The sequence below is a fragment of the Scylla paramamosain genome, chromosome 31 (genome assembly GCF_035594125.1).
Source record: "Scylla paramamosain isolate STU-SP2022 chromosome 31, ASM3559412v1, whole genome shotgun sequence".
NCBI lineage: Eukaryota > Metazoa > Arthropoda > Malacostraca > Decapoda > Portunidae > Scylla > Scylla paramamosain.
This window is the reverse complement of record NC_087181.1, coordinates 17346500-17372837: the sequence shown is the minus strand read 5'-3', so window position 1 is coordinate 17372837 and position 26338 is coordinate 17346500. Positions and strand designations below refer to the sequence as shown.

The 26338-nt window shown below is 38.8% G+C and overlaps 2 protein-coding genes and 1 non-coding gene across 4 annotated transcripts in view; 1 reads left to right on the top strand and 2 right to left on the bottom strand.

The window, feature by feature from the left end:
* The first annotated feature begins 480 nt into the window (after nt 1-480).
* LOC135088763 (uncharacterized) lies at nt 481-1775 on the top strand. Its single transcript, XM_063983771.1, has one exon. It carries the CDS (start codon nt 628-630, stop codon nt 1663-1665), a length of 1038 nt encoding a protein of 345 aa, XP_063839841.1. The 5' UTR covers nt 481-627; the 3' UTR covers nt 1666-1775.
* Nucleotides 1776-4874: 3099 nt separating this feature from the next.
* The window catches only part of LOC135088762 (uncharacterized), a 53120-nt gene continuing 31656 nt past the window's right edge, over nt 4875-26338 (bottom strand). The window contains exons 3-10 of one of the 2 annotated variants that reach the window (XM_063983769.1): nt 23365-23489; nt 9894-10092; nt 8989-9090; nt 8199-8351; nt 7623-7728; nt 6760-6896; nt 5963-6097; nt 4875-5594 (exon numbers count right to left, since the gene is read on the bottom strand). In XM_063983769.1, the coding sequence (XP_063839839.1) occupies nt 5466-5594; nt 5963-6097; nt 6760-6896; nt 7623-7728; nt 8199-8351; nt 8989-9090; nt 9894-10092; nt 23365-23489 (1086 nt within the window). In that variant the 3' untranslated portion in view covers nt 4875-5465. The remainder of the gene's footprint in view (nt 5595-5962; nt 6098-6759; nt 6897-7622; nt 7729-8198; nt 8352-8988; nt 9091-9893; nt 10093-23364; nt 23490-26338) is intronic. The other variant, XM_063983770.1, reaches the window with a different exon arrangement.
* Nucleotides 14709-14790, bottom strand: Trnas-aga (transfer RNA serine (anticodon AGA)). Its single transcript has one exon. It is a non-coding gene; the product is annotated as a tRNA-Ser (tRNA).

Sequence of the window (26338 nt, the reverse complement as noted above, 5' to 3'; positions counted from 1 at the left end):
CTCTTATGATATTCAACAAAATTCATTAGTACCAAAATAATATAAAATGATGAAAGAAAAACCTAGCAATTAAATCGACGTTAAGAAACACCCGCACAAATTACATTCAGTGTCCTCCGTATCATAAACCCATTACTATTGATACTAGCACAGAAATTCAAACTACTATAGTTATCCTTAAAAATCAGCATCATCCACGTTTTCTTTGACGCAGCGACGGCGGGAGGCGGGAGGAGGAAGCACGAGGAAGAGCTTAACCAGGAAAAGACTTAATGAAACCACGAACACGTCGACTATTTTCATCCAGCCTACATGTGGAAGCCATGTAGCGGGTGGTGGTGGCTGGGACGTGGCGACACAGAGCCTGGAGAGCGAGGAGTGAGGAGATAGAGGAGAGAAGAGACCAAGTTATAGAAAACGATGTATTTATGAGTAACTAAACGCGGGACACTGAAATGAAATCCAGTGATATTCTATTCTAGTGACATGTAGATAAGATGACATGATGAGATTATGAGAAGAAATTGAGGTGTTATAACTCTTAAAGTGAAAATAATTTAACGCCAGTGTAAGTGGTGCCATCTGTAACTTCTGCCGGTGCTGTGAGCTCTTAATGCGTGCGGTGACATGGCCGTGGGCGTGGTGGGCGGCCTGGTGGGCGTACTAGGGCGGACTCTTAGAAAACGGCAATCACTCACTGTCTTGTTACTCCTCTTCTTCTCCTTGTCTCTGATCCGCAACGCGAGACACGAGATGAGGATAGAGACCAGAGAGGAGAAGGAGAGCGAGGAAGACTACATCACGCCAGAGGAGGTCCTGCAAGTCCTGCGCCTCCTGGACAGCGCCGTGAGCACCGTGGAGGCTCAGTGCGGCAGGATGGTGACGCTGGGGGGACGCATCACCTGTTCCTGCGAGAAGAAGCTGTGCGGCGTGGACGGGGCGAAGATGGTGTGTCTTGACCCCGATGTGATGCCGCCGCCCCGTCACTGCCACGCCCTCAACTTCGGCATAGGCTACGAGTTCTCCTTCGATGAGGCTCTGGTGAACTACGGCTGCCGCGTCTTTGCCCTTGATCCCACTAACAGCAACATAACGAACAGAGTGTATCAGGCGAACTACACCCAAGGCCTCGCTGCACCAAAACCTCGCAGGGACTCAAGGGCGCCGTCACCACTTCGCAGGACCTTCCACGCCCTCAATCTCGGCCTGGGACCAAAGGACCACACCCTGTTCCTTAACCTGACGGAGGACGGGAGGTACTACAGGGGAAACATCGCCACTTTCCTCACCTACAGATCAGTTCTCCGTATCCTGGACAACCCGCGCGTGGACATCATCAAGATAGACATTGAGGGCGTGGAGTGGCAGGTCCTACAAGAGCTCCTGAGCGCCCCTGATGCTGCTGAAGCCCTACAACACGTCCGACAGATCCTAATGGAGGTTCACTTTGATTTCCTGAAGCCAGACATGGACGCTGAGAAACTTCTGAAGGCCGCGTGGAGGGCGCTTCGAGTCCTGCAGCGGCTGAGGGAGTTGGGATTCCATTTGGCGGCTTTCGATCTCAACAATACGGCACAGAAATACATGGCGTTCGGTCCCCTGCGTCTGGCTTTGTTCAGGGAGGTGACCTTGATCAGAAGAAGTCCCGCGGTTAGGTTAGGTTAGGTTAGTGTGTATGGCTGTTAGTGTGTGGATGTGTAGGCCTGAGTGATGTGTTTATTTGCGATTTTTTTCTTATTCGTTTATTTATTGACTTCATCCTTTCATTTATTCATTGGTGTGTTTATTTTATTTTATTTATTTTATTCATTTTGTTTGTATTTTATTTGTTACACTGACTTTTTTTTGTTTGTTTGTTTTAAGAAAGAGATAAGTTATAGAATGCATTTAGAGGAACAATAGTCAAGAGAACATGAGAAAACGTGACGGGGAATATGTGACGTGATGGGATGTTTGTGTTCAGAGGGTGATGGGGAGAAAGATTTTGATGTGTGTGTGTGGGGGGTAATGAGAACTCTGTTATTATTATTAGTAGTAGTAGTAGAAGTAGTAGTAGTAGTAGTAGTAGTAGTAGTAGTAGTAGTATCACTATTGTTATTATTACTTATGAGTTTATCGTATATAATGTTGATTTTATTCTTTTCATCAAGATATAGTTACTTAAATATGCACCTAAAATAAACAAAAAAAGAGAATTAAACAATTATACTTTAAACTCAAATACCTAGAGAGAGAGAGAGAGAGAGAGAGAGAGAGAGAGAGAGAGAGAGAGAGAGAGAGAGAGAGAGAGAGAGAGAGAGAGAGAGAGAGAGTACCACCCTCCCTCTCAACTAAAAAAAAAAAAAAAGGAAAAAAATAGTGTCACTTCATATTAAAAAGAATAATAATAAATAAATAAATAGATAACATAATGTGGTATATATTGAATAAAACGCAGTGTGGCATACAAAATACTTCCTTTATTAAGACATATTAAATAACAAGGCACTCGCTATGTACAAATTGTATCACTATAACCTACTTGTGTTTTAGTCAGTCCGCCCTCTCAGCATTATGCGTTACGAAAGAAAATGGGAGTCACTTTGCGTGTGTGTGTGTGTGTGTGGGAGGGAGGGTTAATGAGGTGTACAGGTTAGGAAACTGTACAAGTGATTTGGAAAAGTGTGTGTGTGTGTGTGTGTGTGTGTGTGTGTGTGTGTGTGTGTGTGTATGTGAGTGACATCTCCTCTATCCCCTCAAGGAATGCACCGAAGCAAATAAAAAAAAAAAAGGAAAATAAATAAAAAAAAGTTACAATTAAAAAAAGAGTAAAAAAAAAAAAGAGTTAAAATTAAAGATCCAATCAAGAATCACAAATTTGAGGGACACGTTGCTGTTAGTGGCAGAGGACACAAAGCCACTCCTCTGCGACTTTATAGAGTGTCTGATATCCAACCCAGTGTTAGTAACGTCGGCTTACATTTCCGTCCACTGAAGACAACCTGGCCAACGTATAATTGTATGGTCTTTTTGTAGAGATAAAATTGTTCCCTTAGTTTTGTGTAGGTGAATGTATAGGTAATTGTATAGGTTACCGTTCCCGTGTTGTTGTTGTTGTTGTTGTTGTTGTTGTTGTTGTTGTTGTTTATAGATAAATTGTTCCTTTTTTTTTAAGGTGAATGTATAAAGTTCCAGTATTTTTTGTATAGATAAACGTCACATTTTTTTTTATAGATAATTGTATAGGTAAATGTTCCCATATATTTGTTTTTATAGATAAACTTCTATATTCACATCATCTCACTGAAGTTTTTAATACATACGAACAAAATTCTTCCCCACAATTCCACTTTTTTTTTTTTCAGTTCAATTAGTTGTTTCAGATTCTCAAAGCAGTTCCAGGTGACTTTTAAAAGGCTAACAGTTGCTAATAGGAGTAACTTATGATTCTAATTCTTTTTCTTCTTCACCTTAATCCTGTAATACCTAAGACTTGAGATTTTATTACCGTCTCAAAATTCAGCTTTCTTTTTTCATTCTACATTTCAATCCCTTCACTGTTTGATATTCTTTCCTCAACATCAACTGTAACCTTCCAGACACCATTTATTTTTTGTACTACAGTCATTTCAGTTCTGTAGGCGAGAAAAGACGAGATTATCCTGCTTTTCCTCGTTTTCTGTGTCCGTGCAAGCAGTTTTATTTATTTAGTTTTATTTTATTTATTTTTTATTTTTTTGCTGCACTCAAGAATGTTAGCGAAAAAAAAAATTAACTAAGTAGTATTTAGGTTTACATTACGTGTGTATAACTTTCCAGTGATGATAATGAGTAATGAGAACAGTTTTTAGAACCCCATAACGCACCGGGCAACGATAATAGTAATAGTAATAATAATAATAATAATAATAATAATAATAATAATAATAATAATAATAATAATAATAATAATAATAATAAAGTCCAGCAAATTTATTTACAACATATAGAAAGAAAAGTATCCATATTTTTTTTTACAAGCCATCCATAAGTGTGTGTTTGTGTGTTTGTGTGTTTGTGTGTGTGTGTGTGTGTGTGATTTACGAGTGTACATCTTTACGCTGTTATATATATGTAATTCTGTATCATATATTAAATTACTATAAGGTACAGGCGTAGTGGTATCATCTCGACTCTTTCTCTAACTCTTTGTAACCTCTCTCTCTCTCTCTCTCTCTCTCTCTCTCTCTCTCTCTCTCTCTCTCTCTCTCTCTCTCTACATTCCTTCCTTTATATGAAGGAACAAGAAGCATAGTAAAAATAATAATAATAATAATAATAATAATAATAATAATAATAATAATAATAGAAAATAATAATAATAATAATAATAATAATAATAATAATAATAATAATAATAATAGGAGAATATCAAGAAAATGTTGCTTATTATACATATATGTACGTATATTTTTTTTTGTGTTTTGTTGTCTATTTTAATTAAAGTCATTTTCTTGTGTTTGGCAAATATGAGATTAAGAATAAATAAAATAAATATTCTGTGCAATGCAGATATTTTTACGATAACAGTACATTAAATATTTTCATCCAGCATAATTCTTCTTTTTTTTCTTTTTTTTTCTGTTTCCTATTTTGTTTCTTTGTTGTGTTTCCTCCATCGTTTCAACTTCCTTCTGTTTCCTCTTTCCTCATTATTTCCCTCTTTCCCTTTTTTCCCTGTTCACTTTTTTTTTTTTCATTATTTATTGCATCGTTTCCTTCATTATTCTGATCGAGCGATGTCATAATTTTTTTCCTTTTTTCCCATCTTCAGTATCTCTTATTTTTTTCCTCTTCGTAATTCATTCATCATCAGTATTGTGTTTATTTATTTACTTATTTATTTGTTTATTTACTTATCTTCATGACTTCCTTCCTTCCTTTCTTCCTTCATTCAGTTATTTCATGTATTTTTCTGCGTTTTCCTTATTACATTTTCCTTGCCTCCTTCATCTCTCTTTCTTTATCATTCTGTTTATTTTTCTCCTTATTCTTTGTTGTTATCATGCATCATCTTATCCTTTTCCTGTATTTTTTTTTCTATCATATTTACTGTTCATATCTTTTTCACTGTTATTTATGTATTGACTACAGAAATAACAGTTGGAAGCTTATTGACTCATCTCGACTTTATTTATTTATTTTTTTCTCTCTTAGTTTTGTATTTCATTATTATTATTCGTAGTATATTTTTCATAGGTTTTTCTTTCTTTTTTTCTCTTTTTTCTTCATTTGTCCCCTATGTCAACTTTTCTGTTTTTCTATCTCTCCTCTTTATGACATTCTCATCACTGTTATTCCTATATTTTTCTCTTTTTTTTTCATTATATTCTCACTGTTTATACATTTTTTTCGCTATTATTGATATTTTTTTCCCTAATTTTCATATCTCACTCATCTTGGTTAGGTTAGGTTCCCTCTTCCTCTCCCGCCGCGTCACCCCTTCCTCAGGCCAGCAGCATTTCTTCCGCCGTGTAGCGAGCGTCCATCAGCTTCACCAGGCCAAAGAAGGTGTTCTGGTGCCGCCTCACGGTCACCAGGTTGCTCGTCAGGTCACGTACTCTGACCTTGGCGTTCTGGAAGGGATAGCGAGAGGTTAAGTTTAGGTTGGGTTGGTTAGGTTAGGTTTGGTTAAGTTAGGTTAGGTTAGGTAAAGTTGCGTTTCATTTCGTTTCGTTTCATTGTATTGGGTTCAGTTGGGATTAAAAAAAAAAAGTTGACTAGTCCAGCTCCTGAGATGTGTTGATACTCGGAAACAAAGAGAGAATTACTGAAGTTACCTGTGAGAGAGATGAAAGGGTGAAGATGCTGATTAAACTCTCTCTCTCTCTCTCTCTCTCTCTCTCTCTCTCTCTCTCTCTCTCTCTCTCTCTCTCTCTCTCTCTCTCTCTCTCTCTCTCTCTCTCTCTCTCTCTCTCTCTCTCTCTCTCTCTCTCCCTCTTACCCTGGGCAGGTAGGAGAGGCCCCCGGTGAGGCAGGTGGGGGCTGGCCTGAGGGCGGGCAGCTGGCACTCAAGGATGGGAATGTCGTCCACAAGGATCTGGTAGCCTGCGCCTGACCTGCCGGACTCGTAGAGAACCTGTGGGGGGAGTGGGTGTGAGGCGCCTTGCTTGTGGTATTGGTAGCAGAGACGTGTATTCCGTAACAGATGTATACAAGAAATCACTAATCATTGAGAATATTAACATTCCTTCGGTGACAAGCACTCGCATTTAGAGAATCGCTATAAATACAAGACATTAAATAACATACGTTCCTAAATAAGCTTTCAAACAAACACAAAACATTAAATAACATCCATTAAATATCATACATTCGTAAACAAGCTTTCCACAACGAACATACAAAAAAATTTAACTATAAACAAACAGAACATTAGAGACAAACATTCGTAAACTGACGCACAAAAAGTCACAACAAACGCGCAGAACTTTAACGAAAAACAAGCATTTCATCACAAACGTACAAAGAAAACACTAGCAAAAATACATCAAATTAGCTAAAAAAAAAAAAAAAAAAAAAACACGTATTCAATAACAAACACAAATTTAAAAAAAAATGCAAAAACACACTCAGACAAATTATGAACTTAACAAAACACTCATTCAGTAACACACACACACAACACAACACAACACAACACCTCCCCCTAACACAACACACACACACACACACACACACACACACACACACACACACACACACCACCACAGCTGATCAGTACAGGTAGATCAAACTTACCTGAGCGTAAAGATAATAAAGACCTGCTTCCCTCACAGTGACAGTCCCTTGGTCCATAGTGTATTTGCTGTTTAGGCCAAGTTTATCCATCCAGTTAGCAGGTGTCCACTCCAGGTGTTCCCCAGCGCCATGGTAACCTGTGGGGACGGCCAGGTGTGTGAGAAAGTGTAGGGGAGGGAGGAAGAGAGTAGGTTAACTTTTGTAAGGTTAAGGTAAAGTTAGGTTTAATTAAGTTAGTTTGAGTTAGGTTGAGGATTAGGTAGAAAATGTTATAAGTCTGGTGAGGATTAGATAAGGTTAGGTTAGGTTAGGTTAAAGATAAGGCAGAGAAAGTTTGAGATTTCTAAACGACGGTTAGGTTAGGTTAGGTTAGGGAAGATGAGGTTAATGAAGTTAGGTTAGGTTAGGTAAGGTTAGGTAAGGTTAGGTTAGGTTAGGTAAGGTAAGGTTAGGTTAGGTAAGGTTAGGTAAGGTTAGGTAAGGTTAGGTTAGGTAAGGTAAGGTAAGGTTAGGTTAGGTTAGGTTAGGTAAGGTTAGGTTAGGTTAGGTTAGGTTAGGTAAGGTAAGGTTAGGTAAGGTTAGGTTAGGTTAGGTAAGGTTAGGTTAGGTTAGGTTAGGTTTGGTTAGGTTAGGTTAAGTTAATGAAAGTGTAAAAGGGTGCAAGGACCACACTGTTAGGTTTGGTTAGTTTGTAGATCAAAGAGGGCAAGGACAGGAGAAGGATGTTAAAGAAGAAAAAAATATATATAGTTAGTTATGAGAGAGAGAGAGAGAGAGAGAGAGAGAGAGAGAGAGAGAGAGAGAGAGAGAGAGAGAGAGAGAGAGAGAGAGACGTACACCCCGCCACACACACACACACTTACCATGAGATGTAGTGTTGACGGAGGAGGCGCCGAAGTGAGCAAGAGTGATGATGGGACGAGCGCGGCGCCTCCTTCTGTGCTGCTTGTTCCTCAGCTTCCTCCTCTTCTGTTTGAGTCAGGATGAGGGCAGCAGGGAGGGGGAGAGAGAGGGAGAGAGGGGAGGGGAGGGTTAGGGAGAGTGATGGGATGTGTGTGGGTGTGTGTGTGTGTGTTTGTGTGTTTAGTGATTTGTGTAATTGTTCGTTTTCTTCTTCATCTTCTATGACTTTTTGTTCTTTCTGTGTTTTGTGGCTTTTCATTCTGTTTTGTTATGTTTGACCTTCTTTCACGTCAAGTTTCCTCCTCCTTTCACCGTGAAACACCCAAACAGATTTTAATTTCCTTCAAGCACACGGACAAACATTATTTTCACCACCAAACCGCTGAACAAGGACCCAAAAGCTCTATTACTCTTTACTGATAACCATAATAATAACAAATACTTCACTAATCAAGAAAGTTAACATGGCAGTATTGATACACAACATATACAAACAATTTCACAGTTCACACCTTCATTCACCCCATCACACATACCTTGCCATAGAAGCTACTGACGGGGGCCCTGGCAAAGGCTACTGGTGTCGTCCTGCCCCCGTCCTGCTCCACCACCTTCGGGATTTCTAGGCTCTCAGGAACTGGAGGCACCACGCTGTTGGGACTCGTGAACCCGTCGTGGCGAGAGGTGGCCTGAGGGACGCGCGAGGGATATGATGTTGTAAGGGCGTGTGTGTTTAGATAGGGGAAGGTGGGAGGATTAAGTAGGGCAGGTAGAAAAGTGAATGGGTTTTTGGGTATGTTTGGTGATGGGAAGGTCGATTAAGGTAAGGTTAGGAAGGTTGGAAGGTAAGAAATGGATGTGTTGTAGTAGGAAACAGAGAAGGGTACAGGAGATAAGGTTTGAGTGTGGAGTGAAAGGAGGTGTGGTAATGCTGGCGGGAAACTTGTGAAGGGGAGGAGGAGAGAGGTCAGTTCGTCAGGAGAGATGTTAGCTTTGGGGAAACTGACAGACAGATAGACGGAAAGATAACACACACACACACACACACACACACACACACACACACACACACACAGAAATAGACAGACAAGCAGAAAAACACACACACTCTCTCTCTCTCTCTCTCTCTCTCTCTCTCAATCTTTGGTCGTTAATTCTACAAAACAAGCAAGAATTAGTTAATTAAATTACTACATTTAGATGTTTATACAGAGAGAGAGAGAGAGAGAGAGAGAGAGAGAGAGAGAGAGAGAGAGAGAGAGAGAGAGAGAGAGAGATACAATAAACACATTCACTCACATTAAGTACCAAACTACACCTAACTACCTTAACGAAGGAAGAGCGGAACACAACTGAGGTGGGAGCCTTGTTAGACCGAGCCCGCTGCTTTTGTTGCCTTTTCGTCCCCCGCCTGGATCCGTGCAGGCTCTGGGGGAGGCAGGGGTGGGGTGGCTGTTAGTGGGTGGCTGGTGGTGGTGGTGGTGGTGGTGGTGCTTCGAAGGAATGTGTGTGTGTGTGTGTGTGTGTGTGTGTTTCACCACATGTTACATATTATTGTGCTCTGCATACTTACATAGTTTGAGAACGAAAGTGGGTTTTCAAGGCGTCGTCGCATACACACACACACACACACACAAACACAGAGAGAGCTAAAGGTCATGCAGTACATATAAAAAGTTAAAGATAAGTAGGCCTCTTCGATTATATAGGCTGTCCATATATTAACTACTACTACTACTACTACTACTACTACTACTACTACTACTACTACTACTACTACTACTACTACAGCAGAAGGACTGGATGAAGTAGTAAATGTTAAGCACACAAACAGAATCAACAACCTTTAAGATATATAGACCTTAATTGGTGTGAACTACAGGGCACTGCTCCAGTAATTACTAAGCTTACTCGTCTGCTGGAGGGTTAAGTACACACACACACACACACACACACACTACAGCTGTTCTTTTTTTTTTTTTAGCTGCATAATTTTCCCTCTTATGCAGTAATTACCGTAGTTATAGTAATAAATCAATTAGTCTAAATATTATTCAAACTTCTATTGCCATCTAAAAAAGGAACGTTTGTAACTCCTAAAATAAACAAATACCAAAAAAAAAAAAAATACACATAAATACAGCAGTCAGCCTTCAAACTAACAATTTTCTACGTGTACATCCATTTTCTTTCATGACTTTCGAATACAAACTCAAATAAATCAATCTCACCTTCGTATGGGACCTCTGAGTCAGCCTGGAACTGAGGAGTGGTGCTGGGCCGCTGGGGAAGATGTTTTGGGCTAGATCGTTGGCGTCACCATTAGTAGAGTCGACCTGACGTACAACAGTCCTGGAGGAAAGGGTGGGAGTGCCTGAGGAGCTTGGCAACCTCGGGCGTCGCCTCTTTGGCACCCACAAGTTGCTTACTCTGCAGGCGAACAGTAGCGGGGGTGTTAGTGGTGGGAGCGGCGGTTAGAGGGCGTCGTGGTGTGAGGTGGAGATGTAGGTGGGATTAGAGGAGTGGCCAGTAATGGTAAGCTGGGAGTGTGTGGGGGTTTCTAAGCAAGTTGTACCGGAAACTGAGATACAGAAGATTGAAAAGAGACATAGGAAAAAATGGAAGGGTGAATATATGATAGAGAAACGTAAGCAGGATTATGGAGAAACGGAAGGGGGTGAATGGAAGGAGAATGGTAGAGAAATGGAAGAATGAATGTGAGGGATATTGATAAAGAAATGGAAGAAGAATTATAGAGAAGTTGAAGGGGGTGAAAATTTGAAAAAAAAAAAAAGATTAAGGAAATGAATGACAGAAAAGCAGAAGGGTGAATGAAAATAAAGAATAGAGACATGTAAGGAAAAGAATTATTATAGAGAAAGAGAAGGAGAGAAAGGAGGAGAATGATAGAGAAATAAAAGATGAATGAAGGGAGGTATGCGTAAAGGAATGAAAGGAAGGAGGAAAGAAGTGAAGGAAGGGAACTGAAAGAAAGTGGTAAAAAAGACGGAATGAGGAGAAAATAAAAAAATAAAAATAGAGAAGGAGAAACATGTAAAAAAGAAGAAGAAAAGAGAAGTAAAAACAGAAGAAGGAGGAGAAGGAAACAAGAAGAAAAAAAGAAGGAAAAGAAGGAAACTAGAAAAGAAGAGGAAACAAAACAAGAACAGAAAAAGAAACCGAAGGAAAATTAAAAGAAACACGGAAACAAAACAAAGGAGAACCAAAAAAGAAAACAAAACAAAGAAAAAAGAAAAAAATACAAGAACCAGAAAAAAACAAAAAAAAAGAAGAATCACAAAAAAAAAAGAAAAAAAAGAAGAAACAAGAAAACAAAGCACAAGGAAGAGTCACTAAAGGAGAAGAAGAAGAAGAACACGAGAAGTAGTAGTAGGAGGAGGAAGCGGAAGAAGTGTAGGTGGAAGCACATGTAGGAAGGAAATGAAGTAATAGCCCAGGAACGTGTGTTTAATGAGGACAGTGTGTGAAGAGTCATGAGTGCTGTGGGGACACGTAAAGGGAATCTGAACGCATCATTGAAGCATTAAATGAAGCCTTGTGGGGTTGGCAGATTGTATAAGGAAAATTGAATCAGTAGGGAGCAAAGATGAAAATAAATTGGTATTGTTGTGTTTTTAGACAGGTTTGAGGAAGAAACGTACACACACACACACAAACACACACACACAGGAAAATTGAAGAGACAGGAAATATACAAGATAATACATTAGAATTAGCATATGTACTAGAAATTAGGATCACTAAAAGCTTGTAATAAACTACTGACTAAAATTAATAGCACTTTACATTCTTTCAGCCATAAATAGACGCAACAAAAAAAAAATTAAGTAAAATAAGATAAAAAAAAAAAAGTTACTATTTCAGAACACAATCCAGGTTTTCATATAAGGGGAATGAAAAATATTAAGAAATGAAAGAAAATGAAAGAAAAGAGGAAAAGAAAAAGGTGGGAAAACAGGAACATAGACCATACAGGAACACGAATAATAAAAAGGAAGGCAAAAAGGATGGAAAAGGAAAAAGATAAAAAAGTGATAAAAGATAAACAAGAACATAAAGACGAATAATAAAATGAATAAGAAAAGAAATAAAAAAAGAGAGATAAGGAAAATGGTAAAAATAAACAAGAAAAAAAGATAAAGTAAAAAAAAAGAAAAACGAACTCGAGGAAAACGAATACCAAAATAAAACTAAAGAAAAAGAAAAAAGTGAAAAATAAACTGGAACCCAAAAAAGACGAACAAAACAAAAAAAAAAAAAAAAAAAAACAATCTCAACAACACAAACAACTTATAATTCACAGTTTCACCCCAACAGACAAACAACAAATGCTGGAAAGGGAAACTCAGTACGGCGCTATACCAGGAGTTCATTTGCTGTGCCTCGCGTTTTCTGTGAATTGTGAATGAAGCAGAAGAAAATGGAGACAAAATATATTTCGCTTCTGCATTGTTATTTTTCCCCGTAACTCAGTCAATTTAACGTTTATAAACATCATGTGTGTGTGTGTGTGTGTGTGTGTGTGTGTGTGTGTGTGTGTGTGTGTGTGTGTGTGTGTTACTTTTTCACTAACTCTCAATTTCATGTTCATAATGTAGGTATTCTTTCAGAGAGAGAGAGAGAGAGAGAGAGAGAGAGAGAGAGAGAGAGAGAGAGAGAGAGAGAGAGAGTAAACATATCTCACCAGACGCACGTGAGGGAGCGCAGATGCAACACCAGCAACAGGAGGCAAAAGAAAAACAAGAATAAGAACAAGGATAGAATGAAAAAAAAAAAAAAAGTATAGAAAACGAAACACGATGCCTGGCCGCGTACAGCAATCCGTGAGGAATGTACGATAGTCTTGTGGTGGTGGTGGTGGTGGTGGTGGTGGTGACGTCACGAGAGTAAACAAACGGTGAACCAACAATACGATACTGGTCTTAGGAGCGCTTCCACGAACAATACTTCCCTGTCTCTCTCTCTCTCTCTCTCTCTCTCTCTCTCTCTCTCTCTCTCTCTCTCTCTCTCTCTCTCTCTCTCTCTCTCTCTCCTGTCAGGTCTGATGAATTATTTCCTCATCGTATTCCATTACAAAGGAGAGAGAGAGAGAGAGAGAGAGAGAGAGAGAGAGAGAGAGAGAGAGAGAGAGAGAGAGAGAGAGAGAGAGAAGGTAGATGGGAAGGATATCAAAATACCAGTTACCTTAGACTGGCGCCAACTTCTCTCTCTCTCTCTCTCTCTCTCTCTCTCTCTCTCTCTCTCTCTCTCTCTCTCTCTCTCTCTCTCTCTCTCTCTCTCTGGTGATGAAAGACTGGACAAAGGAAGATGATATGATTATGAGAGAGAGAGAGAGAGAGAGAGAGAGAGAGAGAGAGAGAGAGAGAGAGAGAGAGAGAGAGAGAGAGAGAGAGAGAGAGAGTAACAAACAAGCAGACAACCGCGAGTAGTTCTTATCTCATTCCTTCCTCAGACTCAATGACGTCATGCACTCTCCCTCTCTCTCTCTCTCTCTCTCTCTCTCTCTCTCTCTCTCTCTCTCTCTCTCACCCTCTCTTCCTTGATGACGTAAGCACACACACATGCCTTCCTCCCTCTCCTCTGGTATGTGTACACCTTCACACACACACACACACACACACACACACACACACACACACACACACACACACAAGTACATACATAGATCTGGACGATGTGTGTGTGTGTGTGTGTGTGTGTGTGTGTGTGTGTGTGCTTCAAAGCGGTTCGAGATTACACGAGAGTCTTCTGGGTAACATCTTGAGAGAGAGAGAGAGAGAGAGAGAGAGAGAGAGAGAGGATATGTGTGATTCACTGTATAGCTATCTGACATCTAATAGGTGTGTGTGTGTGTGTGTGTGTGTGTGTGTGTGTGTGTGTGTGTGTGTGTGTGTGTGTCGGCGTGGGTGTGTGTAGGTGTGTATGTTTATAAATTCTTGTGTACGTACTTGAGAGAGAGGAAGTGTAGCTTATAAAAGGAGGAGGAGGAGGAGGAGGAAGAAGAAGAAGAAGAAGAGGTGGAGGAGGAGGAGGTGGAGAAAGAAGATGGAGAAAATGATGTATGCTTTTGTACTTAATTCCTTTACAGTTGGGAAATAAAAGTAAAAAATATTGAACACACACACACACACACACACACACACACACACACACACACACACACACACACACACACACAGTAGCACCAGCAGAGCAAACAAACAATGCATAACTAGACAGATAAGAAAGAAAAAGCTGTATAAAGGTAGAACTATAATAATAATAATAATAATAATAATAATAATAATAATAATAATAATGATAATAATAATAATAATAGCTCTGCAGAAGTTTAGAATGGTAAAAGACTCCTGATAAGGGCATAGAGGAGAGAGAGAGAGAGAGAGAGAGAGAGAGAGAGAGAGAGAGAGAGAGAGAGAGAGAGAGAGAGAGAGAGGAATGTAGTGGTAGTGAAGACTGGCTTTGTAATTATCCTCAAAAACAGAAAGAAAAAACATTATTCTTAACACCCCGTGTAATGATTCGTACTCTCTCTCTCTCTCTCTCTCTCTCTTGCTCCTTTTTCCCCATCTAGTAGATATAATCTTTTTCGCATCGTGCTAATCTGGGTACAAAGTTTTTATGCGCAATGTAATTATTTTGTAGTGTCCAGTGGTAGTTGTAGTGGTAGTAGTAGCAGTAGTTGTAGAAGTAGTAGTTGTAGTAGTAGTTGTAGTAGAAGCAGTGTTTGCAGTAGTAATAGCAGTAGTATTAGTATTGATGTTTGCAGTAGTAATAGCAGTAGTATTAGTGGTAGAGTTTGCAGTAGTAGTAGTAGTAGAAGTTGTAGTAGAAGTAGTAATAGAAGCAGGAGGTGGAGGAAGAAGACGTGGTGTCGAAATGTCTCAGTATACTAGCTCTAAATTCCTCTTCTGTCTCGTTTCTTATTTTTTTTTTCGTCTCTATTTTCATCCGGGCGTGTTCTATTTGGGGCGCGAGCATTCACCACCTCGACGCGCGGCGGCTAAAAATGTTTGGGAGGAACGCGCAGTGAGTAGGATTCGAACCTACGCGGGAAGATCCCATCTGATTTCTAGTCAGACGCCTTAACCACTCGGCCATCACTGCTTCCTGCGTGAGGCCGGAAAATTGTACGGTAGTTTTTTTGTGTGAAATTCATACGGAATGAAAGGGCGTAAGATTTTATGTATGCAAGTTAGTTTTTATTCATTTACTTATTTTTGTAACCCTTTTTTTCGCCCAGATGTCGAAAATAAAAAAAAAACGAGAGAAAAGAATAAAACAAGAAAACATGTTTATTCTCTTTTCTCTTTCTCACTAAAACGATTCATAACTCAAGGAAATATTCGGAAAGGAGGACATGAAGAACAATTACAATTTTCTCTTATTTATTTTCGTAGAAGAGAAACGGGGACAGATACCAAGAGATTTCTCCTTATTTTGTACCAGCGCTCAGGTTGCGGCACACCAGCGCATCCGTGAGGCTTCCACGCGAGTGAACGAAACCACACAAACAAACAAACAAACACACCAAGCAAGACACGCGAGCAGCCAGGGGGATTTAGTCACATTTTGGTGGCACACTTGAGCTCAATGAAGGTTAAAAACGAAAACGAGAGAAAGCGTCAGGGGTTTTGTAAAGATATTAATTAAAACTAACTAAATAATTAAACTATTATTATATCACAAGACAAAAGAAATTAAGTAAAAGTGCAACGGAAAACAAAAGTATATGATTGGTACGAGTTTTGTAAAAGAATTAATTAGAAGGACAGTTAACTACTAACATATATATATAAAAAAAAGTAAAGGAACAAAGCAAAATGTAACTTATAAATTGTCAATAGAAAATAAATAAATAAGTAAATATAAACTGCTAAGATAGTGTACGTTCTTAGTTGAAAATATCTGAGACACATGCACACACACACACACATATAAACAAACAAACAAACAAACAAACATAATAAGCAACACGTGAAAGGAAAGAAGAAAACTGAAGAGAAAATATTAAATGTAAGTACTTCAATTTTCACTCGTTTACTTAATTTACCATTTTTTTCTCTTTCTAATTTATCATCTCCTGTGCCCTCTTATTAATTCCACCCTTTTTTATCTATATTATCTCTTATTTTCTACTTTGTTATCTTATTTATCATTTTTTATTCCATCTTTACATTCTATATCGTCTTTATTATTTTTTTCTTATCCTATTGTATCAGTTTTGCTTATCGTATCTTTTATACTTTGTATTTTTTTTTCTATCTTACTGCATATTTTTCCTACATTCTCTAATCCTTACTCTCAATTCTTCTATATCATTTACTCTTTTCCTGTTACATCGTATCTATTTGCTTTATCATTTCTATTATATTTATTTCCTATCTCATTGCATATATTTCCTTTATCCTCCAGTCTTCACTCTTACTCCATATCATCTACTATATTCTATTCTTTTTTTCCTATTCTACCGCATTTATTTTCATCATCTTGTACGTTCTTTGGATTTATTTTTCTTGCTTTATTTTCAACATTCTCTAGTCTTCGCTGCCTCGCTTTTTCCTCGTGTACCTCAACATCTTCTCAATATACGTGGCGTCTCTCCTTGGAATCACTCAGGTGCACCGATGTTCCTTACACTTGGACGCGACATTGAGGAGGTCACTTCTCCCGCTGAGGCACTGACTGGCTGACGTATTCCTGTCTCGCCCTAACCTTTGACTGCGAGGTGGAGACAACATGACATTCGCTGCCTCATTTGAATACGACGATGCTACCGGATGGAAATAGAAGTAGAGGTGACTGGAAAGTTTGATTTGAGTCGATCTTTCATTCGGCCACTGGTGAATGGATTAATATAAGATCATAAGGGTAGTTGTAAGAAATTATTGAACCATGAGCGATCTTACTGGTTGGAAACAGAACAAGAGGTAGTTAAAGGTACTGATTTAGTTAACCTCTCACGCCTCTTGCTGTTAGTGGATGTAATGATGTAAGATAACGGAAACTGTATAAAAACCCTCGAACACTGAACGATTTTACATTTTGAAAGTAAAAATATAACTAAAATCCTTCAATTAATAGATCACTTACTTCTCTTGCTGGTGGTGAGCGTAATTGGATCACAAGGGAAGCTGTCAAACCTACACGTGGCAGTCCCTATTTAAAATCTACGTACTTTTACGCATCCATGACCACAGATATATGTAATTCTCTTCAAATGTTGTATGCTAACTCAGAATTAACTAAGAAAATTACTGAGTCTATTACATTCAATTTATGAGCCAATTTCTTCCTAATTCCTCTTTAAATCTAATTTCGTCAAGCTTGAACCCTTTACCATCAGTCCTATCCTGATTACTAACCCCTAAGGATCTTGCCTACATCACCATTCTTATATTCTTTATGCTACTTAAACGCGTACCTTCATCAGATCCATTCTCACCCCTTTCCTATATCCACCTACGTTATTTTAGACTCTACTTATGTGCTACAGTCTTTTGATTAGTAATGTGGGCTGGAAGAGACAAATATAACCTTCTTTTCTCCCGTTTTTCCTTTCTGTAACAATGGAAACTTTTTTTTCTTTTTAACAATGCTTACACTGTTAACAGGAAGACCACAGCAGAAGAAGGATTGATATTCTCTCGTTTCCCTATCGATTGTAAATGTAGCTTAATCATAGTTGAATCTGTAACTTGAATCATATACAGATTACCAGGCATAAGGCTCTTGTCTACATTCCCCTTGTTCTGTCCCATGTGCCAGTTCAATATCTTCATCAGAACCCTAGTTAAGAACACTAACCTAACCTAACTTTACTTAACTAAACCTAACCTAACCCACGTAATTAATGCTTGCCTCTAACGAATGTCAATCTTCACCAATCTTAAACCAAGAACTTTGTGTTTTATTCGCGTTATATTCTCCAACACTAAGGATCTTGTCTGCATCGCCTCTCATCTGTCTCCGGTACCTGTGACGTTTTATGAAGCTGTACTGTAAATTTCCACCACAACACTGTATCAACACTTTCCCTGCCATTTGTCATGTTTTCCTCTCATTACTAACCACTCAGAGGCCCTTCTTCTCACTCTAATCCACCCTCAAGCATTATACTAGCTAGAAACTGCTAAGTCTATTATTCTGATTACATTTTTCTTTATTGTCGATGCTTATAAAAAAAAAAGATCCTTTGTTTCTTGTAGTGAAGGGGTTAAGCGTGAGAAATGAGAAGCCACAACGATCAGAAGGTTAAAATCAAATTGACACTTTATATTCCTACCAAAACTCCCAGGTATTTGCAGCACACTGGTGTAAACAACAGATGAACTGGTTGGATGTCTTACAAATCGATAAGTGATGTGGCAGGAATACAAAGTCAATTAACCACGCGCCTACAGACCAGACAGGAATACCGGAGCCAGACTGGGGTGAGCGCGGCGTCCGTTGTCAGTGTTACCAAGTCCGCGTGTCTGCAGCTGCCTGATTTATTGCGCGAGAATTCATGACATTGAGAAAATTGCTTGTGCTTACTGTGTTGAAGTTATTTTTACTCCTTTTTTCGTTATTTTCCCTTTTCCTTCATCTTGTTAACGTATTTCAGCGTACAATACCGAAAGAGTTAAGTTACGTTTATTATCATACTAATTAGAAAAACACAGATGCACAGTGAGGAGAGGATAAAGGGTGACGTTGCCGCGCGTCTCCAGGGAGCTTAATTATCGTGTGAGGCTTCATGATTCAGGGTAACGCTTGTGGTTGTGGTCTTTATTTGTTTTGTCTTTTCTCCTTCATTCCTTTCTTTCTTTATCGTTTATGTATTTCTGTCTTTTCTCGTTTCTTTTTTTTATTTTTTTATTTACGTGTTTCAAAGTAAGAATGTGCAGTATCTTAAGAGTTGATGGTCTTAATGCTATTTTTTTTTTATGTCTTTTTCTCCTTATTTTTCTTTCTTCCTTTATTTTCTATATATTAGTCTTTCCTTGTTTCTTTTTTTTTTTTCCTTTTCCTTATTTCTTAAACGCATCTCACACTAAGGACGTAAAGTATGTTAAGAGTTGATAATCTTTTTTTCATTTTTTTTCATCTTTACTCCTTCTTCCTTCTTGACCATTTATATATTAGTCTCTTCTTGTCTTTTTTTTCTTTTCCTTATTTCTTAAAAGCATCTCACACTAAGAACGGACAGTATCTTAAGAACTGATGGTGAGTTAAACACTGCTCTTGTTGATAAAAAAAAAAATAATAATTAAAAGACACTAGACGAGGTTACAAAGTCCACGTGTCTTCGGATGCTTGACTTATCGTGCGAAGAGTTCATGACATTGGTGATTGTGGTTATGGCTGTGGTCGTTCTGTTATTTTGCTATTTTATGTTACTTTTCTTTCTTTTTTCTCCTTATCTTTTATATTTCAAACCAAGAATGAATAGTAGTTTCAGAGATCTAATTGCCAATCACTCTGAGACATCTTAACGTGTGAACTGGGAAGAAATTGCAAAATGTATTCTTTTTCATCGCTAACTTTCTTGTAGATGCTTATAAAGACTTCACGCACTTGCTTCTGGTGCTGTTAATTGTTTCGTGTCGCAGTGAAAGGGTTAAATTAAAGATCCTGTATTACCTTGAGAGTTGAAGACGGAGTAGAATTACGTTTATTGTGGTGAAAATAGGAAACAAAAATATTAAGGGGACAATAGATTAGATTACGAGGTGCCCTTGTCCCCAGGTGAGTTAGTGACACCTGAGAGAAGTTAGTGACACCTGAGAGAAGTGTTATTGTCTTCGTAACAGTTTCGTCGTATTTTTCGTTATTTTTCTCTTTCTGTTTTTCCTTTGTGTTTATCTTTTATCATTTTTCAAACTATCAACATACAGTATCACACTCATGAAGATACAAACTAGATGAAAAAAGAAAGGAAAAGAATCGCTAAGGAGAAAATAAACAAGGATAAAAGTGATAATAGTAATAAGAGTTATGAATATTATGACTTACTTCGTGAGATAAACATACACTTTAAAACTCTCCAAAATAACTAGGCATTGAAGGCAACAAGAGACGGTAAAGAGAGAACGAACGAGAATAAAGATAGAAAAGGATGCGAGTTTTGAATTATGCCCTACTTCGCCTGATAAACATTTGACAATCTTTCTATAAAAACTGCACAGAAACCAACAAAAGACACTAAAAATAAGTAAGGAAACAAAAAATATATACAAATAAACAATAACAGACTGAACCTCCTAGCTGCTCTGTCCTGACCCTCTTTTGTTTAGTAAAAGAGGCGAGTGTTGCACTTAGGGTTTGTTTTATTCATATCCTCTCGTGCCTGTCTCCACTTACTGTCTGAAGGGCCACGTCGAGGGATCGGGGAGGAGGGAGAGGGGAGGAGGGAGGGAGCGCGGGCAAGGGCGTGGTGGTGGTAGTGGCGGCCAAGCAACAAGTAAAAGAAAATAGACCAGCCACTTAACTTCCAAACTCTTGCATCGTAATGGTAAAGGAATGGCGAGGGTTTTTGTGCTCTTATGAGAATGACGCACAGTTTCCCTCGCCTCCTCGCGTAGCCTGGAGAGTGAGAGGGTGAAGAGGTGCATTTCCAGCAGAACTACACTCGTTTCTCAGTACTCTGCATTAACGGGTGAATGTTCGATGCACGTGTGAGAAGTGAGAGTCAAAGTTATTAATGACAGCGATGAATACTGACTTAGATAACGAGAATGCATGAAGGAAGGCTAAACTCATGGAGAACAACGATTAATATTTAATGAGACGAGCAAAGATAAGGAAGGTTCCAAGTTTTCTTCCTTTTTTAAACGCATGACGGAAACCTAAAACTACTCGTAACTATAAGAAATATTTACTTAGATAATAACTGAGCAGAATAGATAATATAAAAGCAATATTCTCTTTCTAAAACGCACGAAGAAAACTTAAAACTATCAAGAACAGCAATATAGTTTTTACTTTGATAGCTAAAAACAAAAATTACACACAGAAGCTTGTAACTGCTCTTCCTTAAGCACACGAAGGAAGTCTTGAAATTACAAAACTACAAATATTTACTAGGAAAACAAAGCAGAACTAAATACAGGGAAGATATCACGTTTTCTCTCACACGCACGAGGGAAGCCGGCGAAGTGCACAAAAATGGGAGGAGGGGAAGCAAACTCAACTCGATTACGTTATTATGGTGAAGAGGTGACGTGATGTTGAAAATATTAACCCTTTGACTCCTATGGTTTCTCAGCCTCAATAAGACGCTCTGGTTCAGGTTGAGAGACTGTAGGGGACAAATGAGGGAAGAACTGAACACATCAAGTCTTTTTTCATGCCATATTTATTTGTTTATTTATTTATTTATTTATTTATTTATTTATTTACTTTTGTTCTGTGATATCTCAAAAAGTTATGGTCATGAGGAAAACTGTGTTACGTCAATGACACTAAAATTGAGGAAATCTGTATGTATTTAATTATTTTAGGGTGCAGTTCAGTAAAAAAGTCACTAAGATTTTTTTTTTTCGTTTATGATGCTATTTGTGAACGTTGACACTTGTGTTAAATAGAAAAGTCTGTTGGTGGCATTAATGAATGAGAGAATTCTACCGTTACTCGTAGTTTACATGAGAAATTTTACTGTTGATTAAAGAAATAGTTAAAAAAAAGAAAGAAAGACGAGGGAACACTATTTAGAATTTTGTTACGTGTAAATTAACTTATGTAACCGAAAGTATAGAGAGAGAGAGAGAGAGAGAGAGAGAGAGAGAGAGAGAGAGAGAGAGAGAGAGAGAGAGAGAGAGAGAGAGAGAGAGAGAGAGAGACGAGAACTGTACACCATTTCCACCAATCACTTTACACACACAAGTGAAATAGCTTTTAAACATTTTTGGTATTTTTCGAGTGACAAAGAAAACGGAAACACCAAAGCAAAGAAAACGCAAAGGAAAAGAACACACACACACACACACACACACACACACACACACACACACACACACACACACACACACACACACACATTTATTTATTTATCCTTTCCCTCCCTTCTTCCTTTTCCTTCCCTAAACCATCTATCACACTTTCCTGGAAGAGAGAGAGAGAGAGAGAGAGAGAGAGAGAGAGAGAGAGAGAGAGAGAGAGAGAGAGAGAGAGAGAGAGAGAGAGAGAGAGAGAGAGTAAAGAGAAAGGCAAGTAAATAGAGATGTAGGAGTGAAGGAAGGACAAGAGAGAGAGAGAGAGAGAGAGAGAGAGAGAGAGAGAGAGAGAGAGAGAGAGAGAGAATTTTGTTTACTCTTTCTTTATTGCTCCTTCTTCTGTTCTTTCTTTAAACTATATTCTCTTATTCGCTTCGTTTCCTCCCTTCCTTTCCCTCTTTTATTCATTGTCTTTAAATCTTTCCTTTCTTTATTCTCTCCTTTTCTCTTCTTCCATTTCTCCTTCACTCCCTTATTTCCTCTTACCATGAAATTCACTATTTTTTTTCTTTCCTCCTCTATTCCTGTCCTTTCATTCATTTTTTTCCCCATTTTCAGTTTTACCCTTCCTTGTTTTCCTTCTTCCTATCTCTCTTTTTTTCCTCCTTCCCTTTTTTCCCTTCACTTCTCTATCCTCTAATTTCCTTCCCTTCACTGTCTTTCCTTCCATTTTTTTTCATATTTCCTTCCTTACCATTGACAGTTTTATCTGCTCTTCCTTTTCCTCCTTTTCATTCACTTTCCCTTCCCTCCTTTGTTCCTCTGTTTTCATTTCGTTCCTTCCTAATCCGCTATTTCCCTTTTTTTTCCCCATTCGTAGTTATATCGTTCATTATTTTCTATCTGTTCTTTCCTCTATTTATTCTGTGTTCATTTCTTGCCTTCATATTTCTTCCCCCCTCATCTTCATTTCATCTCCTTTTTTTTTCTCTCTCTCTCTCTCTCCTTTTATATTCTAGGTACAGCCACGGTCAAAACTTTCTTCACGAGTAATTTTTTGCTACTAATTTAACCGTTTCGTCTCAGCTGTAAGTCGTAAGTGCTGCCTGTCACCTTACAATACCTGAGAAGTGAAAGGTTCCAAGATCAGAGGACGTAAGGTTGAAGGGGACACTCTAAACACGATGGAAATAAGAGTGTCAGGTTTTATAAGACTTCTGGCCGCGATTGTACATTGTGGGTTAAGTCAGTAGGAGATAATAAGTTGCGAATTTATAGATTAGATGTTTCCAGTGTTGTTTTTATTTTATTTAGTGTAGAAATGCGGATGCTAATACATTTTTTTCTTCATCTTTCTCTCTTCACGTTTTTTTTCCCTCTCGTTCTCTTTCTCTTACTCTCTTTTCTTCTTTTCTTCAGTTTTGTCCTCCCTTTCATTCTCTTCCCTCCTGCTTATTATCCTTTTCTTCTCTTGTTCTCCTCTTTCTTCTTATCTTTCCTTCCCTTCACTCTCCTTTCTTCTTCCTCATTTTCTTTACAATTTTATCCTCCCTTTCCCTCTTTCCATTCCTCTCCATTCGCTTCCCTTCTCTTCGCTCTCCTTTTTCTTCTTTTCTTCCATTTTTCCTTATTCTTTTCATCCTTTTCTTTACAATTTTACCTTCCCTTTCATTCCTTCCCTCCCTACATTTTTTCACAGTTTGATCATCCCTCCTTCCCTCCCTCCCTCCCTCCCTCCCTCCCTTCACCTGGCTAAATGTCTCACCTGTGATAGGGCTTGATTGGGCTCTCCGTGGCCTCAGGTGTATCCTCGCTCACTGATTGGTTCTCGTTCTCCTCGTTATCCAATAGGGAATCGTAGAGCCGGAGACCTTTCGAGGCGGCCTGGGTCTGTGGGGGGGAGAGAGAAGGAGAGTGAGAGGGAGGGAGAGATAAAGGCTTGGTTCTGGAGGTTTGGAGCGTGAGGTAAGGAGGTGTGACTGGTGGTGGTGGTGGTGGTGGTGGTGGTGGTGGGAGGGGGTAGAAAAAGAAGTTGCAGGAGGAGGAGGAGGAAGAGGAAGAGGAAGAGGAAGTGGAGAAGAAGAAGGAAGTATGGTAGTACTAGTAGTAATAGGAGGAGGAGGAGGGAAGAGTAGTAGTAGTAGTAGTAGTAGTAGTAGTAGTAGTAACATTTAAGCCGTGTGACGTGTGGGTGTGTTGAAGTGTAAGCATGAGGTGTACCAGAGAACCTGCTTTGTAAGTGATGGAGCCTTCTGGGGGAGACTGCTCGAGTGTTGGTGTGACTGACGTGTGCAAAATTTATCGTCCCAAAAGGAGCAGCTTGTGGGGAGAGGCAATGGATTTTTATATATTTTTTAAAGGATGTTCATATTGTTGTTGTGTGGAAAGTGATGGATGATGCAAAGTTTGTATCTCTTCATTAGGGTTTTGTTGCTTTACAAGAGTTGTGGTGTTTTTTCTGTTTTCTTCTTTTCTTCCTCCTCTTGTTCTTTATTTAATGTTTTTTTTTCTATTACTCATTTGCTTATCTGTTTGTTTTGTTTAATATATTTTTTTTATTTATTTGTTTATTTATCTATTATTGATTTATCCAGTAATTTGTTTATTTCATTCTTTTTACACGTTGAAAGGAGAGTTTCACAAGGGCACACAATGCAAAGAAGGAGATAGAGAAAAAGAAAACCATGCACCCACAGGCTCCTCCCACAAATACATTCAATAAACAGTTTAGGATACACAGAATAACCTTGAGAAACCTTTAAGCATCAAATTATCACTATTTTTCCACTATATGATTTTAAATAGAAAAAAAAAAAACCTGCCAATATGTACCCAACACAAACGCTGATATAATATTTAAATACCCTTTAGAACTTTAAATATATCCCGAGTTGCAGTGTGTCCAGCCTTTAATTATTCAGAGGTGGAGCAAGACTGACAAAAGGAATTAATGATTTATATGAAGATAACATCAAGGACGCAAATTAAATGTGGACTCGAGACAGTATCAGGAGCGTATTAGAGGCTCCAGTGTTCGCAGTCTGACAGCGGACGAGGGGCGGGGAGGGAATGAGATGCGTGGCTGAGGTGGGAGGTGATATGAAGGCTGAGTGGGTTGAGTGTGGCTTTATTTTGGTGTTTTGTGTAGAAGGGTTATGTATACTACTACTACTACTACTACTACTACTACTACTACTACTACTACTATCCCTACCACATACACACTCATACACACACACAGCAGGCATGAGGGGAGACACAATCACGGCACATATCTCAACACGCACCAAACAGGATCCGCAGCCCTCCCACCCACTCCCCGCCTGCAAGCCTCTGACCTCCGCTGAGCCACCGTGACCCTCTTGACGCGGTGACCTCACACTCATTCCCTGAACTTATCATTTAACACACTGACCTTTGCCTGAGTACGTGACCTTTCGTGACCTTTGCTGCCACCCACGACAATGACCCTAGTAACTCGGTGACCTCCTGACCTCACTTAATGGACACATACCTGAGCGTACTCCCACTACTACAGTGACCTTGGTGTTTGATCTTCTGTAGAATGTCACAGGAAAATATTTAATCTCTCAGTGTGTATTTTGTATTCCCTGTATAATTAGTATGGATTTTTACGTTCCTAGTGCTAGAATAAGGACAGGAATTCGGCTTGTTATCTCTGTGACCTTTGAAAACTGGACTTAATGAGAGAACAAAGGGAATCCAAGACCTTATCTCATTCCTTCCATGTACTTTTCTATTCTCAATCCTTCGTTTTCTGTTCCTAATTTGAACGTAGACTTAGTGTGAGAATAAACCTTTCAGAATAAGCCTTATCTGATTCCTCTGTCAAGTTTTCTATTTGCCTAAACTTTTTTATATGTTTGTTACTCAAAGCGTTCATCTTTCGACATAAAGGGAAAGAAAATGGGACTAATTCTCTGTGTACCCTTTGAAAATAGACTTAAGGAGAGAACAAAGAAAATACAGAACTTTCACTCATCCATCTTGTTTTCTATTTATCAAGCCTCCGTTTTCTATTGCTAAGTTACCGTTCACTTAATCAAATCGTTCACCTTTCAACGTAAGAGGTAAATAATTTGACTAATCATCTTTTAGGCCTTTGAAAACAAGACGATGAGAGAACAAGGCGTTTAAGAGTAAGTCTTATCTAACTCTATCTTCTATTCTATCTATGTCTTCTTAATTTATATTCTTGGGTTATTATTTCGTTCATTTAATCGTCCCATCTATCTCTGTACGTGACCAAACAACACCCACTTCTTCCCGTTAGTCCTGACGAGAGCAAGACATTTAAATACACACAGCCTCACCTCTTCATCTTGATCTCTGTCCACCTTGTCATGTTTTCTTTTTCTTTTATTCATTCCTGTGTTACCGTTCTGTTCCCTTCACCTTTTCTTCATTTTCCTTCACAGTCCTATCCCCCTTGGTTTTTTCCTCCTTTGTTCTTCGTTTTTCCCTTTTCCCTTCACCTTTCCTCTCTTTCCTTTCACTGTCTTAACTTCATTCTTCTCCCGTTCTTCATTTCTATAATTTTTTCCTTTACCTTCACTTCCTTGCCGTTCACAGATAGTCAAACCCTTCCTTTTTTTTCCTTCCTTCCTTCCTTCCTTCCTTCCTTCCTTTCCTTCTTTCCCTTTCCTTCCCTCTCTCTCTCTCTGGCTTCTTCCTTTCCTTGTATTTCCCTTCACAATCATACTCTGCTTTTTCTCTCT

Excerpts from the sequence above, each read along its gene's own strand:
- LOC135088763 (XM_063983771.1), top strand. The coding sequence starts at position 628 with ATGGCCGTGGGCGTGGTGGGCGGCCTGGTGGGCGTACTAGGGCGGACT.